Below are 17,483 nucleotides of genomic sequence, written 5' to 3'. Positions count from 1 at the left end.
GAAAAAAAGTAGCTTCATTTAAAATAAAAAAAAAAAAGTAGCTTGTTTTAAATTTCAGAAAAGGTATCCTGGTTTAGAAAAAAATAAAAGGTAACCTGGTTTTAAAAAGAAAATAAAAAGTAGCCTGGTTTAAAGTTTTTTTTTTTAAAGGTAGGCTGGTTTAAAAAATAAAATAAAAAGTAGCTTAGTTTAAAAAATATAAAAAAGTAGCCTTTTTTAAAAAAAAAGGTAGTCTGTTGTTTTATTTTTAAAAAGAGAAGACCTGTTTTAAAAATAAACAAAAGGTAGCCTGGTTTCAATCTCTTAAAAAAAAGGTAGCCTGGTTAAAAAAAAAAAGTCTGGTTTAAAAAATAAAAGGTAACCTGAGTTGAAAAAAAACAAACAAAACAAAAGGTGGCCTGGCTTTAAAAATAAAAGGAGGGGGCAGCTAGGTGGTGCAATGGATAGAGCACCAACCCTGGAGTCCAGAGTACCTGAGTTCAAATCCAGTCTCATACACTGAATAATTATCTGGCTGTGTGGCTTTGGGCAAGCCACTTAACCCCTTTGCCCTGCAAAAAAAATAAATAAATAAAAGGAAACTAGTTTAAAAGTTAAAAAAAAAATAAAAGGTTGACTGGTTTAAAAGTTTAAAAAGTGGCCTGATTTAAAAAATAAAAGCAGCCTGGTTTAAAAAAAAAAATGGTAGCCTGGTTTAAAAAAATAAAAAAGTAACCAGGGTTAAAAGAAAGGTAGCTGGATTAAAAAAAACAAAAAGGTGGTCTGATTTAAAAGAAAAGGTGTCTCATTAAAGAAAAATAAACACCTCTCAGATAATTCTAGGTTTGATCTTGGATCTCAAACCTTTCCTTGCCTAGGTCTGTTCCTCAACTGTTTTGGACCTTTTTCCAGGCTGATCCTTAGGACCCAAAAGGCCAGAAGACCCTGTCCCTTCCTCTGCAGATCAGCTGAGTGGTCATCCACACCTATGCCACATTCACCTCTGCCCTTTCCCCAGATCAAATCCCTCATTAAGACTCTTCCCAGGGACTCAGGCTATTGTGACACTACTCCACCCTACCCTCTTCTTAGCCCAAGCTGGTCTGAGACCAGGCTAGTTTTACTCTCTCAGGGGTCAGAGTCACAGATCTATGTGATTCTAGCCCAATAGTTGTTTGTTTGTTTTTAATTATCATGGATTTTTTCCCCTTCCCCCCCATTTTCAGATGACTACCATTAGACACAAATCTGTATATGTGTATATATGCATATATATATATATATATATATATGTATACACACACACAATATACTTACACATTCATGTATATGCCATATATATCTGTTCTTTTTCAGGATTCAAAGAGTATCTTCCTTCATAGGATCTTTGCCATTAAATTTGAGTATTTATAGTAGTCATCAGGGTTAATATTTATTCCTAAAATAGTTCCTCTATGGAAATACTCTAACAGGTTTTGGAGGAGCCAAAAGCCTGGTATACAAATAGGAAGGGGATTCTCCATAAAGTGGGATATAGGGATAAGAGTGATTGTAGGGAGGGCTGAGAGAAGTGGGATGGGTGGAATCAGGAAGGGACAAAGGAGGGCCAGATGGAGAACGAACAAGATTAAGGTGGGAAGGTGAGAGCGAGAGATGCAGAAAGAGTAGAGGAATGAGAAATGAAAGGGGAATGAGTAATGAATGCAGTTTGGAGGAGCCTGGGAACTAAAAAGCACAAGTGAAAATGAAGGCAGATGTAGAGAGCTGTAAGGATTAGGGAGACTCTGGGGTGTGTGTGTCTGTGTGTGTGTGTGTGTGTGTGTGTGTGTGTGTGTGTGTGTGTGTGTGTGTGTAGACACACAAGGTGAAGAAACAACTGGAGTGATGGGAAAAGGAGAGAGAGAAAAAAAGGAAGAAGCTGAAAGGGAGAGGTGAGATGGGAAGTGAAGAATCCAGGGAAGGCTGAAAGAGATGGGGAAGAAAATCAAGGAAATAGAGGAATCCAAGAATGGAGAATGAGGAGTGGCAGGATACCATTTATCTACTCTAAGAATGAGAAAAGAAGAAAATGAGGAAATGAAATGGTTTCAGCCAGGACAGCTAGCTGTAACAAAATCTAGGCAGCAAAGCTCATGCGTGGACCACATGGGGATCCCCTAAGACCCTCACTCAGAATTGGCTGAATTATTTTTGCATGCTATTTCAACAAGCTAAAAAAATCTAGTTTCCCAGCCAGAAGCAAATTAGAAAGGTGGACAGAGGCTGCTAGAAGCTGATACACAAATAATAGAATGATACCAGATACAGTGGAGAGAAAAAATAAAAAAATAAAAAAGCAGGCACAAAAACCATGGGGTCATTAAATGTAGCTCTGAACAAAAGTTCGCTGAATCAAACAGATTAGCTCTCACATTTATACAAAGGAAAGAAGGAGGAAGGGGTACAGGAAGTGATTTGATTAAGGTGACTTGATGATTTAGCTGTGACTCCTGATTCCCACCCAAAACTTTTATACTATACTAAAATAAAGCACTTAGTACAGCACCTAATAAAACAGGGATGTGGTCCAGTGGATAGAGCACTAGGCTTGAAGTCAGGAAGACTCATCTTCATAAGTTCAAATCTGATCTCAGACATTTACTAGCTGGGTGACCCTGAGCAAAGCATTTAATCTTGTTTGCCTCATTTTCCTCATCTGTAAAATGAGCTGGAGAAGGAAATGGTGAACCACTCCAGCCTCTATAGAAAACCCTTTCAGGTGGCTGGGTGGCACAGTGGATAGAGCACTGGCCCTGGAGTCAGGAGGACCTGAGTTCAAATCTGAATTCAGATACTTAATAATTACCTAGCTGTGTAGCCTTGGGCAAGTCACTTAACCCCATTGCCTTGCAAAACCTAAAAAAACCAAACCAAAACAAAAAAATACCCTTTTAGATAGGATGAGTCAACAAAATTATTGACTGCCAGAGGAAAGGATATTCATAAATATTTCTGATATCAAAAAGAACTAATTTATGTTCAATGTACAGACAGACTATTTAAAGCCAAGTAATGTATAAAAATTTCTGTTCAAAGTGATTAAAATTTCTGAAAAAAAGTTTTGGTGCTTGTAAAGGGACAAATGTTTATCTAGAAAAATTGGCTAAGAAAATACAAAACTCATGGAACAAAACAAAAAGATCAAAAGGATACACAAACAGGGTAGTCTTGTGCCTACTGTGTTTAATATAACTTAACTATATGCTAATCTTCTTTTTTGTTGTTTGTATATCATTTGTTTTGTGCTTATTGGTGAATATTCATAATGAAACCTTTTTTTTTAAGTTAACCATAAACACAGGTTAGCTAAGGTAGAGTCAAGTATCCTGCTCTGGAGGACAAAGTAACTCTGCAGAAAGTCCTGGAATAGAGTCAGAAAACCTGGACTTCCCTTTTGGTGCTGCTACCCAAAATTCTAAGATTTTCAGAAAAGTTTTTTATGGGCCATCATGTTTATTCGAAAGAGTTGGAACTTCTAAATACAAGAACTATATAATGTAAACCTGTAGATATTGTAAAAAGAAAAGAATAAAAATCCAGTCACATCACACAGTGCCCACAAAGGCATCAGACCCAAGTAAATTGCTTTCTGAAAACAGTGTGACTGAGAATTTTAATTGAAACTGGATATGGACAAGTTTAAACAGAAAAGAACAAGGATTTCCATTCATGTTTTGTTAGTGATGAATTGATCAGTGACATGTCCAATTTGAAAACTAGTCAGGGGTAAAGGTTTTATTGTTGTTGTAGGGTTTTTGGTTTTTATTGGTTGGGGGATGAGAGGGGTCCAAAACTGCTATTTAAACCACCAAATGCAACCTTTAAATTTTTAGTCCAGCTTTTGTTGCCCTGGAATCCACCTCTTTACACAATGACATCTTAACCTTGAGCCTGTTGCAGTTCAGTGATGCATAAACACTTACATATAAATGCAGATAATCAATCTGAATCAGCTCCTAATTTAGAGACCTACATATAAGAATGGGAGCTGGAACTTGTATATAAGACAGGGAGAGAGGGTTTTGCCAATTTAGAAGCAAACCAAAATTAGCTCTCTGCACAACATTTTTTTGTCATGGAAGGCCAGCCCCCAAGTCAGGAAAACCTGGGATGTGTTCCACTTGCTGGTACCTATGCCTCCTGACTCTGGGCAAGGCCTCTGCCTGCTCAGTGACCCAGGTAACTTTTTTTTTTTGCAAGGTAATGGGGCTAAGTGGCTTGCCCAAGGCCACACAGCTAGGTAATTATTTAAGTGTCTGAGACCAGATTTGAACCCAGGTACTCCTGACTCCTGGGCTGGTGTTTTATCCACTGCGCCACCTAGCCACCCTGCCCCTTAACTTTCTAAGGCTTATCAATTACAGAGAAGTGATCTGCAGTGATTGAGTTTTCTCATCAAGATCTCCTTTTACTTGGGGTGGCTAGGGGTTCATTTTTGCCTTGCAAAACCCTAAAAAAAAAAAAAAGATCTCCTTTTACCAAAGAAATCGTAAGTGTGGGAAAAAGGGAAATATGTATCTCCCCTCTATATAGAAACACTACATCTATGTACATCCATGTGTCGCACGAATAATTTATTAGTCTTGTCCAACTTTTTGTCACCTTTTGTTGGATATTCTTAGTAAAGATCCTGGAATAGTCTGCCATTTCCTTCTCCAGCACATTTTACAGATAAAGAAACTGAGGCAAACAGGATTAAGGGACTTGTCCAGGGTCACACAGCTAATAAGTTAAATTTGAACCCAGGTTTTCCTAATTCTAGACTCATTGCTCTATCCACTATACTTTAAACTGCCCCATAGGTATATTTACAGGTGTTCATATACATAGGTAAGTATATACTTATACAAAGACATGTGGATAATATGTATGTATGCATATATTTTTTTCTATTTCAAGATGGGTTTTGATCATTGGATATTTAATGAGTCAAAATATACAAAAACTGGAATAACTAATTTCCAGAATTACTGAATGAATTATAAGATTTAGCCTGGCAAGGATCTTATGGACTACATAGTCCTATACTACCTTTTCAGAAATGAAGAAACTGAAACGGGAGTTCAGATGACTCATCCAAAGTTACATAGTTAAATATCAGGGCAGACCTCTCAAACCTGGCAAAATTTTAACCTTTCTCCAGTTCTAGTCCCCCCCCCCCAATACATACTATCTATGAAGCCTTGAGTAAGTCACCCACCTACTTGGACCTCAGTTTCTTGAGAAGACTTGGATTAAATGACTTTCCTGTCCCAAGGGGACTTGAAAGGTTAGGAGGTTTTTACAGCATTGTTTTGTGGCTAATCCAGTTCTTATAAGATATATAGAGGAGGGGATTATGATTTAAAGAGGAAGGAAAAGTGATTCTATGCTACCAGGAGCCTGGAGGGGCTGGCACACTTACCATCTGGTGTACCGGCCTGGCCAGCTTCACCTTTGGTCTCCTTCCCAGCTGACTCAGCACCATCAGCACCGAGAGGTTCCTGAGCATTGTTTTCCCAGACACCAGGGACACCACTGACTTCCCCCTCCAAAGGCAGAAGATTGAGGAGGATAAAACTAGGATCAATTTGGATCTAGAGGAGCAGCTGGGTGGCCCTGGAGTCAGGAGGACCTGAGTTCAAATCCAGCCCCAGGCACTTAATAATTGCCTAGCTGTGTGACTTTGGGCAAGTTACTTTAACCCCATTGCTTAAAATAAAAAATCAAAATCAAAATTTGGATCTGGAGTTCTTAACCTGGAAACCATGGAGCCTTTCCATAGAGAGGTTTTCAAGGGGGTCTGTGAAATTATTTTTTAAATTTCTAATAACTATTTCACCTAAACTTTCCCTTATAATTCTTTGTATTGCATTTTATGAATTTACAAACAAGATTCTGAGGAGGGCTCCATAGATCCATTGGTCCATGGTTAAAGGGGTCCATGACACAAAAAAAGTTAAGAACCCTGTCTCTAGAGGTTCCAGATTAAGGATTTGGGGCTGGATGCCCCAAAGCCAAGTTGGGAATATGTGACATATGGACTGACTCATGATTGGGGGGCTAGATTCACTTGACTGTCTTTCAAAAGGCACTAAAAGCCTTTTCCCACCTCATGTGCTTCACTCTGGAAGGAAGGCCTTAGGAATCATTCTAACTATTTTACAGATGATAAAAGCAAGGAATGCAACTACCTGAGATAGGCAGCCTAAGGTTCAATTTTTAGGAGCCACATAATCAGGGGTGTGCTAAAGCCTGTTCTTACTAAGGCCAATTATTTAATTTTCAGGGTAAGCTTTTATACCTTGGAAAAAGTAAGGATACTAATCAGGGCTTGATTTATTATTTTGTTGATTGTTGACTCTAGATTTAAGAAAATGATGGAGAAAACAATAATGTAGATTTAACATTAGTCACATACACATATATACATACACATACACACACACACACACAGGGTGGGGGGGTTCAAGAAGACATAGATCATAATACAATAACTTCACTATCCCTTCATCAGTTTTGGATGAGTCAAAGAGGAAGATAAACAAATGGGAAAATATGTAACTGAATAAATTTCTCGAGAAATTAGCATCGTACAAATATGACAGCAAAAGAATAAACATATGTCTCTCTACCACATAGATCTTTTACAAAAATTGACCATAAAAAAAAGAAAAGAGAAAAAGAAAATATTCTCTAGATATAGATTTGTCTTGTTGAAATGATCCTGAGGCAGATACTAAGTAAGAATATGTGATATTCATTTATAAGGAAACTCCTCAAAGTATTTCTTTCAGAAAATTTTTCTAGATTGGGCTTCTATTGGTAAGAATCTAATTCATCACTATAGGGTGTTCAATGTCTTATCTCCAATAATCATATCTATGATAGAATCTGCAAATATGAGAATAAAATGAGAAACTCACCAGTAAAAAAAAAATTGACCACAGAGATATTGCAAATAAAATTTAAAAGGTAGAAATAATTAACACATCCTTTATAGGCCATAGTGCAATAAAATAATCATTGGCTCAGGAATTACAAACAAAAGATACAGGCCCAAATGGAGTCTTATCAATGAAATCTTAGTGAAGGAGCTGAAGAACAATTATAAAAGCAATTAATAACCATATAAAAAAGCTAGCTAGTGATGAAACAACATGTCAAAATATCCAGAATATAACTCAAGTAGTCCTCAGGGGAAATATATCTTTACAAATATGTGTCAACAAAATAGAAAAAGAGAGGACTGGGGAGGCTAGGTGGTTCAGTGGATAGAGCACCGGCCCTGGAGTCAGGAGTATCTGAGTTCAAATCCAGCCTCAGACACTTAATAATTACTTAGATGTGTGGCCTTGGGCAAGCCACTTAACCCCATTGCCTTGCAAAAACTAAAATAAGTAAACAAACAAACAAATAAACAAATAAATAGAGAAGATTAATGAACTGAATATGCACTTAAAAATTTAAAACCAACAAATAAACAAAACTAAAATGATCAAAAAGAGATATTAAAAATCTGAGGGGGGAAGGCTAGGTGGTGTAGTGGATAAAGCGCCCCCCTTGGAGTCAGGAGTACCTGGGTTCAAATCCAGTCTCAGACACTTAATAATTATCTCAGACACTTAATAATTACCTAGCTGTGTGGCCTTGGGCAAGCCACTTAACCTCATTTGCCTTGCAAAAAGCTAAAAAATAAAAAAAAAATCTGAGAGGAAACAAATTGAAAACAAAAAACCCCCAAAGAAATATTAAAATTAAAAAAATTTTTAAAGACTAATAAAATTGATAAGCCCTTATTTAATCTGATTAAAAAGAAAGCAGAATATCAAAATCAACAAAATTGCAAGGTGAAATCACAGCTAAATCAAAAGGAAAAAAGAACAATCAGAACACATGATATACAATCATATGCTAACAAACCTGAGAACATAAAAGGAATAGAGGAAAATCTTCATAAGTATAAAATAGCCAAACTATCTGAAGACCAGAGAGAGATTTTAAATGATTCAACCTCAGAAAAGAAAATAGATTTAAATGGATTTGCAAAGGAAATAGCAAAGAAAAACAGTCCTGGTCCATATGGAATCACAGGAGAATTCTATCAAATTTTTAAAAAACAGTACTCACATTTCACAAAGTATTCTCAAAAACTGAAAAAAAGAAAGAACCCTACTAGAACTCTTTTATGAGACAAATATAGTCCTTAAACTAGGGAAAGATAAAACACAGAAAGAAAACTAAAGGTCAATTTTTTTTTTTCAGGTTTTTGCAAGGCAAACCGGGTTAAGTGGCTTGCCCAAGGCCACACAGCTAGGTAATTATTAAGTGTCTGAGACCGGATATGAACCCAGGTACTCCTGACTCCAGGGCTGGTGCTTTATCCACTACGCCACCTAGCCACCCCAAGATGCATCTAACAGATTATAGCCATTTATCCAAGAAGTCATTCTACATTGGGAAAACAATCAACATAATTAATCATATTAAAAACATCAAAAAGCCACATGATCATTTCAATAGATGTGGAAAAAGCACAATATTCTTTTATGTTAAACCACCTACAAAATATAAGCTACGCTAACCTACCTACAAAATATAAGCTACAAAATATATGCTAAAACAGAAAAAGAGATTTTTTTAATAACAAAAAAGTATTTATCTAAAATCAAAAGAGAGCATCTCATGCAATAGGGATATACTAGAACCTTTTTCAATAAATATGGGAATAAAGTCAGGATGCCCACTATTATTTGAGATAGTATTGGAAACACTAGCAATAGCATTTCCAGGAGAGATAAAACTATCTCTGATGATATGATGGAAAATCCCAAGAAATCAGGAAATATGCTGAGACATATTCAATAGTTTCAGCAAAGGTGCAGGTTACAAAATTCTCAAAAATCAACATTTCTATATAATAGTAACAAAACACAAGAAGCAATAATAGAAAAAGAAATTCCAAATAACTACAAAATGCATAAAACATTTGGGGATCAACCTCCTAAAGCACACAGAAGACTAGATTAAAAATTAGAAGGAAACTTAGACACTATTGAATCCACACTACCCTGATTCCCCTATAAGATAACTGAAAAAACTGAGACACAGAGATGTTAGGTGACTTGTCTAGGGTCGAACTTAAATTTATGTAGGATTTACATACTGCTATTAAGTAATCTGAGGAGGATCTTCCTGACTCCAGAGCTTTTACCTGAATCTAATTGCTCCCTGAAGACTCAACTGAAGCTTATTTTACCTTCTCCCTTACCACAATGAGTTGCTGGTTTAGTATTATACAACTTGAGCTCTTATCAAAGATTCCTTTATTATAGGAGTTTTTTGGGTTGTTTTTTAATGGGTATACAAAAATCTTCTGAAGAGTAGGTACCATGTTCTATTTATCTATTTATTCCTCCACAGCAACCTTATAACACAGTGCCCTGAAAAACAGTGGATGGTGCAAGTTTAGTACAGATTTAAGGTCATAGGATCATAGATTTATAGCCTGAGTATAACTAAATGACCTAGTCCAGGGCAGTCCCTTCACTGGATAGATCAAGAAACAGAAACCTCTGACTTGCACCTGTGGCAGCAAGAGTGCTTGGGTCTTGTAGTTCCCAATATATCACTCTTCCGTGATACTATTTTTTTTTAATGACTATATCCATGATAGTAGAATTGAGTTCTGATCTTCCTCTTAACATTTACTGGACATTTAACTTTGGACAAGACTATATTCAATTTGTGATTTGCTTATCTCATCCACAAAAGAGGGCCAATCATATTATGATTGCCTGAGGGTCAGTGTTTGAAGTTCCTTTCTGTATTTAAAAAAAAAGAGAAAGTGTAGTCGGAAATGCAATGTTAAGTGAGAGTAAGAGGAACTGAGTTTGAATTTTAGTACTGTTTGTGTGACCTCTCTAGATCTCAGTTTCCTCATTTAGGAAATGGGGTAGGGCAGGCTGGGGTGGGGTGGATGTTAGGAAAATAATCTGTACAAGGAGTAGTACCACAATGTAAAGGGAAAGAAGGAAAGGCCAAGTTTAAGACACTCTTATTTATTAATCAGAGAGGTAGGATACTACAATTATTGACTGTTGCGCAGGTAACCAGATGAAATGGAGGTATGTCTTGGTTTTGCTGAATTTTTTTTTTTCAATTCTTGTTACAAGGGAAGATTACCTGGGGAAGTGAGATAAAGGATATATATGGGGGGAAAATATGATATAAAAACAAAATAAGGTAAAATAAAACAAGAGGTTCAAATTCAATGATTTCTAAAGTTCCATCCAGTTCCAAATCCTCTGCTATGCTAGTTCCTATAAATTCGGCAGGGTGGTTAGGGATGAGGAGGGGGAAGCCAGAAAACACATCTACTTACTTTGAGTTTTACTGTGCTCCAGAAGTGCTTCTTTGCCCAAGTGGCAGTCAACCAGACCCCTTCTTTCTCTCTCTGTTCCCTTTCCTTCCTTGGAGGAGCCAGGAGGAGGAAGCTGCTAGTCTGAATTACTGACAGTAGCCTGAAAGAATTACACAAGTCAGGAAGGTAAGCAGAGATCCTGAGACCAAGTGGCAAAACCAGATTTCTCCACCCCCTCATTCAGAGTTACACAAACTGGCTTGAAATTGGACACCACCGGCAATAATTTTCTGTCTTAATAAATCACTGGACAAAGAAGGTAGGAGTGGGGTGGTGAAGAGAGGATTTCAGTCTACAAGACAGAAAAGAGAAAAGATGGTATTGAGGGACAGAGTTGGGGGTAGAGGCAAAGGATAAGGGGAAGGTCAAGAACCAAGGTCAATGAGCAATGCTGAATTCTGCCCTGCTTTCATATGTTTGTCCTTCAGTCTCAAAGAGGACCGTGACATCAGAGGAGGTGATGGCATGACAAACATGTGAGTTAGATTTGAGTGAGGAGGTGCTGTGCTAAGTCACCAACCTTATCTTCTCTTCCAGAGCCAACTGGGTCCCATGGCCAGATCTGGATCAGGACCACTGGAGATATGAGGCAGGCAGGGTTAAATGATTTGCCTAAGGTCACACAGCTAGTAAGGGTTAGTGTCTGAGACTGGATTTGAATTCCTGACTCCAGGGTTAGGGCTCTAACCATTGCTTGACCTAGTTAACCCTGACTATATGTACACATAGACCATGCTATTTCTTTTACACAATACACAATACTGGCTCTGAAAGTTGCTTAGAACACCAAGAGAGGCAAAGCACCCACTATCTTGATCCTAGGTCTTCCTGGAACCATGGCCAGTTTTCTGTCTACTACTCACTCCTACAAGAATAATTACTGAATCAAGTCAATAGTGGTCATATTTTTTTTTGCACAGCAATGGGTTATATGACTTGCCCAAAGTCACATGGCTATTAAGTGTCTGAGGCTACATTTGAACTCAGGTCCTCCTGAGTCCAGGGCCAGTGCTCTATTTACTGTGCCTCTTAGCTACCCCAATATTGGTCTTAATATTAATGAATCCACAAGACAAAAGGAAGTGTAACTAAATGGAGGTATACTCTATCAAGTTTCTAAAAAGTGACAAATCAGGAAACATCATTTCACTGATCATCTTGAATCTGGTGTGCTTTATGAGATTTGCAAAATAAAATTTTGAAGACGGTTACCTCAAGTTCCAGCATTTGTTGCACAGGATAAGGTGGTAGAGAAATTCTAGGAAAAAGTCAGTAAGACTTTTTAAATTATATTTCTCTCAATTTTATTTTTCCTTCATTTCTAAATTCTCCCTCTTCTCTCTTCTCTCCCCTACTCATTGAGAAGGCAAGAAAAGCTTCTCTGACCATTCCTTCAATTCCCATGGCAGGGCTCTTCATCCGTTATCAGACTCCTAAACTGAGAATATTCCCCTTGACTATGTCCTTGTTCCTCTTTTCTGGCTCTTTCTCATCAACTCTGATGAACTTAATATTATCTTTATGCAGATGACTCACAGATTTATATATCTAGTCCTAGTTGCTCCTGTACTTCCAGTCTTACAACACCAACTACCTATTGGATGTTTCAAACTGGATGTCCCAGAGATATCTCCAACTTGGCATATATCCAAAAGAGAACCCATTATTTTCCTCCTCAAATTCATGCCTCTTCTAAACTTCCTTATTTTTGTAAAAGTACCATAATTCTTCCAATGTACTAGATTCTCATTATTTATTATTTTTTAACTCCTCACTCCTTATAGCTAATCAATTGGCAAATCTAGTTTCTCCCTCAATAACATCTCATCATAACCACCTCTCTATATTTACCCAATCAATATCTAAGTTCAGATACACATTACATTTTGCCTCCCTGTTACACCTCCTAAAATAGCCTCCTAATTGGTCTCCCCGCTCTCTCAAATCTCTGCTCTCTTCAGTCCTTCCTCCACCCAGAAATCAGGAATTACCTTTACCTTTTTTCTACCCATGTCTGAAACATACTAGGCAGTTAATAATGCCCATTGACTTGCCAAAACTATCAAAATGATTTTTTTTAAGTCTAGCTCTATTCATGCCATTTCTCTTGCTAAAAAACCCCCAGTATCTCCTTATTGTCTTGAGCATAAAATACTTTATTGACATTGGCTAGAATTCTCCCTCTATCCTTCCCATTCCCCATGATTTCTTGATTGTCAAATCTAATTCTTAACTTTTTGTAGCATTTGACACTTGTTTATTTTCTTCTCCTGAATATTCTCTCCCTTCTAAGTTTTTTTTTTTTAACACTGCTTCTTTCTAGTTCTCTTTATACATATCTAATTGTTCCTTCTCAGTCTTCTTTGCTGGATCTTTATCCAGGTTCTATCCACTCAACATGGGTGTCTTCCAAAGCTCTATCCTGGGCCTTCATTTCTTTTCCCTTAATTTCAGGAGGGCTAATTCTTAGCTAGGGGTCAATTAACTTTTTAAAAATTTTTGGTAACTGTATTTCAATATAATTGGTTTCCTTTGGAATTCTATGTATTTTGTTTTATATATTTAAGAACATTATTTTGAGGAGGGGGTCCTTAGGTTTCATCAGATTATCAACTAGGCCTATGACATAAAAAAACGTTAAGAATTCCCATCTATACTATCTCATTTAATGATCTCATCAGCTCCTATAGGTTCAATTATCATCCCTGCAAATGATTTCCAATTTATATATCCAGGTTTATTCTGTCTCCTGAACCCAGTCACCAATTTCCTTTTGGACATTTCATCTTTTTTTTTATCTTTTTTTTTTGCAAGGCAATGAGATGAAGTGACTTGCTCAAGGTCACACATCTAGGTAATTATTAAGTGTCTGAGGCTGGATTTGAACTTAGGTCCTCCTATTCTAGGGCTGGAGCTCTATCCACTGTACCACTTAGCTGCCCCCCCTTTTAAAAATCTTAATGATGACCAGTGAAATGATGTTTCCTGATTTGTCCCTTTTTAGAAGCTTGAATACAATGGTATTCTGGTGAGTCATCTGTGAGTCATTTGCATAAAGATAATATTAAGTTCATCAGAGTTGATGAGAAAGAGCCAGAAAAGGGGAACAAGGACATAGTCTTGGGGAATATTCTCAGTTTAGGGGTCTGATATGGATGAAGAGCCCTGTCATGGGAACTGAAGAAGGAGTGGTCAGGGAAGCTTTTCTTGCCTTCTCAACAAGTAGGGGAGATAAGAGAGAAGAGGGAGAATTTAGAAATGAAACAAAAATAAAATTGAGGGAATTTGATAATATTATTTTGTTTTTTTTTCAATTACATGTAAAGATAGTTTTCAACATTCATTTATAAAGTTCTTCCCTCCCTCCTCCCCAAAACAGTTAAATAATCTGATATAGGTTAAACATGCACAATCATGTTGAACATATTTCCATAGTAGTCCTGTTGTGAAAGAAGAATCAGAACAAAGGAGAAAAACCATAAGAAAGAAAAAACAAAAAAAATGGTGTGCTTTGATCTGTATTTGATCCCCATAGTTCTTTCTCTGGATGTGGATGGCATTTTCCATCACAAGAATTTTAGAATTATCTTTGATCACTGTATTACTAATAAGTTGATTATTACATAATGTTGCTGTTACAGTGAATGCAATGTTATTCTGGTTCTGCTGATTTCACTCAGGATAAATTCAATATAAATCTTTCCAGGTTTTTCTGAAAGTATGCTATCATCATTTCTTTTAGAACAATAGTATTCCATTACATTCATATACCATAACTTGTTCAGCTATTTCCCAATTGCTGAGCATCCCCTTAATTTCCAATTTTTTGTCACTATAAAAAGCTGTTTTAAATATTTTTGTACATGTAGGTCCTTTTACGTTTTTTATGATAACTCTGGGAATACAGACCTAGTAGTAGTATTGCTAGATCAAAGGTATGCACAATTTTATAGTGCCTTTTATAGTGTCTTCTGGATATTTTAAAACTGGATGTTTCAAACTCAATGTGTTTAAAACAAAATTCATTGCTGTTTATCCCCCCCCTTCTCACTTCTGTGTTATTGTTTTTGTTTTTTAGGTTTTTGCAAGGAAGTGGGGTTAGTGGCTTGTCCAAGGCCACACAGCTGGTAATTATTAAGTGTCTGAGGCCGAATTTGAACTCAGGTACTCCTGACTCCAGGCTGGTGGTCTATTCACTGCTCCACCTAGCCACCCTATGTTATTGTTACTACATACAATCATTCCTGTAACAGAGGCTCATAATCTTCATGTTTTATCCTGGATTTATCACTCAAATTCACCCCCAGATATTCAAATCTTGTGAGTTCCTATCTCTGCAGCATCCGTCCCCTGTATCCATTCCCTTCAGATGTTATCCTAATTCAGACCCTCTTCACCTGTTGCCTGGAATACTGAAGTAGCTTCTGATATGTTCTCCTTCCTTTATTCTTGTAAAGGTGATTCTTCTTACCCATAACACTGGATCATATCATCCCACTATCCTAGTGGCACTCTCCAGATTCAAAACAGTCTTCTGCTTGGCCATGCAAGTCCATTTGCTGTCTGTCATACATGGCACTCTATTTCCCAACCTGGTGTCTTTACACTGGCTTTCCATACCTGCAATGTTCTTCCTTCTCAGTTCTAAATCTCAGTTTTCCTGTTCCACCCCAGTTCTCTATTTCCTTTGAACTCTGTACATATCGTGTAGGCACTTGGTTATTTTCATGTTATTTGCCTCATTAGACTGTGAGGTCCTTGATGACAAACTGGTTTTGTCTTTCTTTTTATTATCCCTAGCATTTAGCATAGCTTAATACATGGTGACTGCTTAATTAATGCTGTTGAAGATGGGGGTGTGGTAGGTAGCAGACTAGTAAGCTCCTCTCTAAAAACTCCTCCAGACATGTCTAGAAAATGTACCAGACTGAATCCAGAAGGGAGAATCCAGGGAAAAGTCAGAATGAGTCATTTGTCTAGTGCAGGTCAGGACAGGGAGACAGGGAGATCCAAGGATACAGGGAAACAGGCGGGTCATGTGAGGACCATTCCAGTAGCCAGGAAGAGCCCATGACCAGATGGTGCACCCCTGGACCCATGCTGGGGCACACTAATGGGGACAACTTTAACAGTATATAGTATACTATAAACTCAGGTATACTGAAAAGGGGCCTGGTTTAGGGGAAAATACTTCAGATAGGGAGGTTGTGGGCTATGTATAGATAAAGGAAGTTTAGCAGCAGCAGTATGGTTCAGACCAGAATCTCCCTTCTATCATCTAGCTCAGCCTGCAAAGAAATGATCAGGGTCAGAATACCAGACCAGGAGAAGCCTACAATTTTGCCAGTGAACCAACAGGGTTTTCCTAGTTGACTGATAGGGGTTGAATCCAGCAGCTGTTTGTTCTTGCTTAGACCCAAACCCAGGTCAGGAATTTGCAGAGTTCACATGTGGGTTGGAAGAAGGTATGTGTGGAAGAGGAGATGGAGCAGCAATTAGACTTTGCCTTAGATCACATCACTTTGGGAGCATCAAAAGTCCCCAGGCTGTCTCTGAAATCCTGGAAGAACACTCAAAACTCCAAGAAGGTAGCAACAAGAGCAACCCAGACCTTCATACCAAAGTGGTGGCAAAGGTTAGCCTCCCAAACCAAAAAAATCTGAAGTCAAGAAATAGACTGGAAGAATGAGCAAACAAAAAAGAATTCCTTTACAAAGAACTACTACAATGTGAGGGAAGCTTAAATACACAAACATGGAAGAGGTGAATGATTCCAAAACATCTACAAGTAAAACTTTAGAGAAAAATACAGCTTAAAGCAAAAAGAAATTCAGTTAGAATTTCTGGAGAAGATAAAAAAGAGTTTTAAAAAAAGTGGAAAAAGTTTTTGGTAGTGGAATGAGAATACTTAAGGGACAAATTAGAGAGGACATGACAGCTTTCTTATGGAAGAAAGAACTAGAGAAAATTAACAGTTTGATAGAAGAGATACAAAACTTTGCCCAAGCCACAAACTCTGTGAACATCTGCATAAACCAAACAGAAGCTAATGACTCCATGCAACAAAGAATGTTTAAACAATGTCAAAAGATTGGGAAAAATAGAAGAAAATGTAAGGTTTCTCATAGACAAAACAATTACCCTGGAAAACTGATCAAGGAGAAAAAATTTAAGACTCATTGGACGGGGCGGCTAGGTGGCACAGTGGATAAAGCGCCTGCCCATAATTACCTAGCTGTGTGGCCTTGGGCAAGCCACTTAACCCCATTTGCCTTGCAAAAACCTAATAAAAAAAGAATCACTGGACCATCTGAATGGCATTATCTAAAATAGAAAACCTATTTTAGAAATCTTAAAACTGTCCAGAGGGGCAGCTAGGTGGCGTAGTGGATAAAGCACCGGCCCTGGAGTCAGGAGTACCTGTGTTCAAATCTGGTCTAATAATTACCTAGCTCTGTGGCCTTGGGCAAGCCACTTTACCCCATTTGCCTTGCAAAAACCTAAAAAAAAACAAAACAAAAAAAAAACTGTCCAGAGTTCTTAGAATCAGATAGCAAAGTGAAAATAGAAAAAAAATTTACCAGTTACCTCCTGAAAGAAACCATGAAATAAAAACTCCCAGTAATATCTCCAGTTCAAATCTGGAGATTGCAGGTTAAAGAAAAAAATTATATAAACATCAAGAAAGAATGAATTTGGGGGTATCTAGATGGCAGAGTGGATAGAGAACCAGCCCTGAGTTCAAATCCAACCTCAGACACTTAATAATTGCCTTGGGCAAGTCACTTAACCCCACTGCCTTAAATAAAAAATTAAAAAAGAAAAAAAGAATTTAATACTTAAGAATCTCAGTTGGAATCACACAAGATTTAGCAGTCACTTCTATAAAAGAGTGGAGAACTTGGAATACAATATTCCAGAATGCAAAGGAGGTAACTTTCCCAGAAAAATTGAGTATAATGCTAATGAGAAAAAATAGATCTTTAATACAGAACAATTTCTAAGTATTCTGGAAGGAAAGATCAGAGCTGCAGAAAAACTTTGAAGTTCAAACACAGAAATG

At 37.4% G+C, this 17,483-nt stretch overlaps 1 protein-coding gene across 5 annotated transcripts in view; it reads right to left on the bottom strand.

Annotated features, from left to right (window-relative positions):
* KYAT1 (kynurenine aminotransferase 1) overlaps positions 1-17,483 on the bottom strand; it is a 66,856-nt gene that overhangs the window by 28,105 nt on the left and 21,268 nt on the right. For 2 of the 5 annotated variants that reach the window (XM_074210995.1, XM_074210991.1), the window contains exons 2-4: positions 10,382-10,520; positions 8,128-8,150; positions 5,423-5,546 (exon numbers count right to left, since the gene is read on the bottom strand). In XM_074210995.1, the coding sequence (XP_074067096.1) occupies positions 5,423-5,546; positions 8,128-8,129 (126 nt within the window). In that variant the 5' untranslated portion in view covers positions 8,130-8,150; positions 10,382-10,520. Of the gene's footprint in view, positions 1-5,422; positions 5,547-8,127; positions 8,151-10,381; positions 10,919-10,940; positions 17,479-17,483 lie in introns of those variants that run through there. The other 3 variants (XM_074210993.1, XM_074210994.1, XM_074210992.1) reach the window with 3 other exon arrangements.

Source organism: Macrotis lagotis, chromosome 1 (assembly GCF_037893015.1).
Source record: "Macrotis lagotis isolate mMagLag1 chromosome 1, bilby.v1.9.chrom.fasta, whole genome shotgun sequence".
In the NCBI taxonomy this organism is placed as follows: domain Eukaryota; kingdom Metazoa; phylum Chordata; class Mammalia; order Peramelemorphia; family Peramelidae; genus Macrotis; species Macrotis lagotis.
The sequence above is the reverse complement of the archived record's forward strand: the minus strand, read 5'-3'. Positions and strand labels throughout refer to the sequence as shown.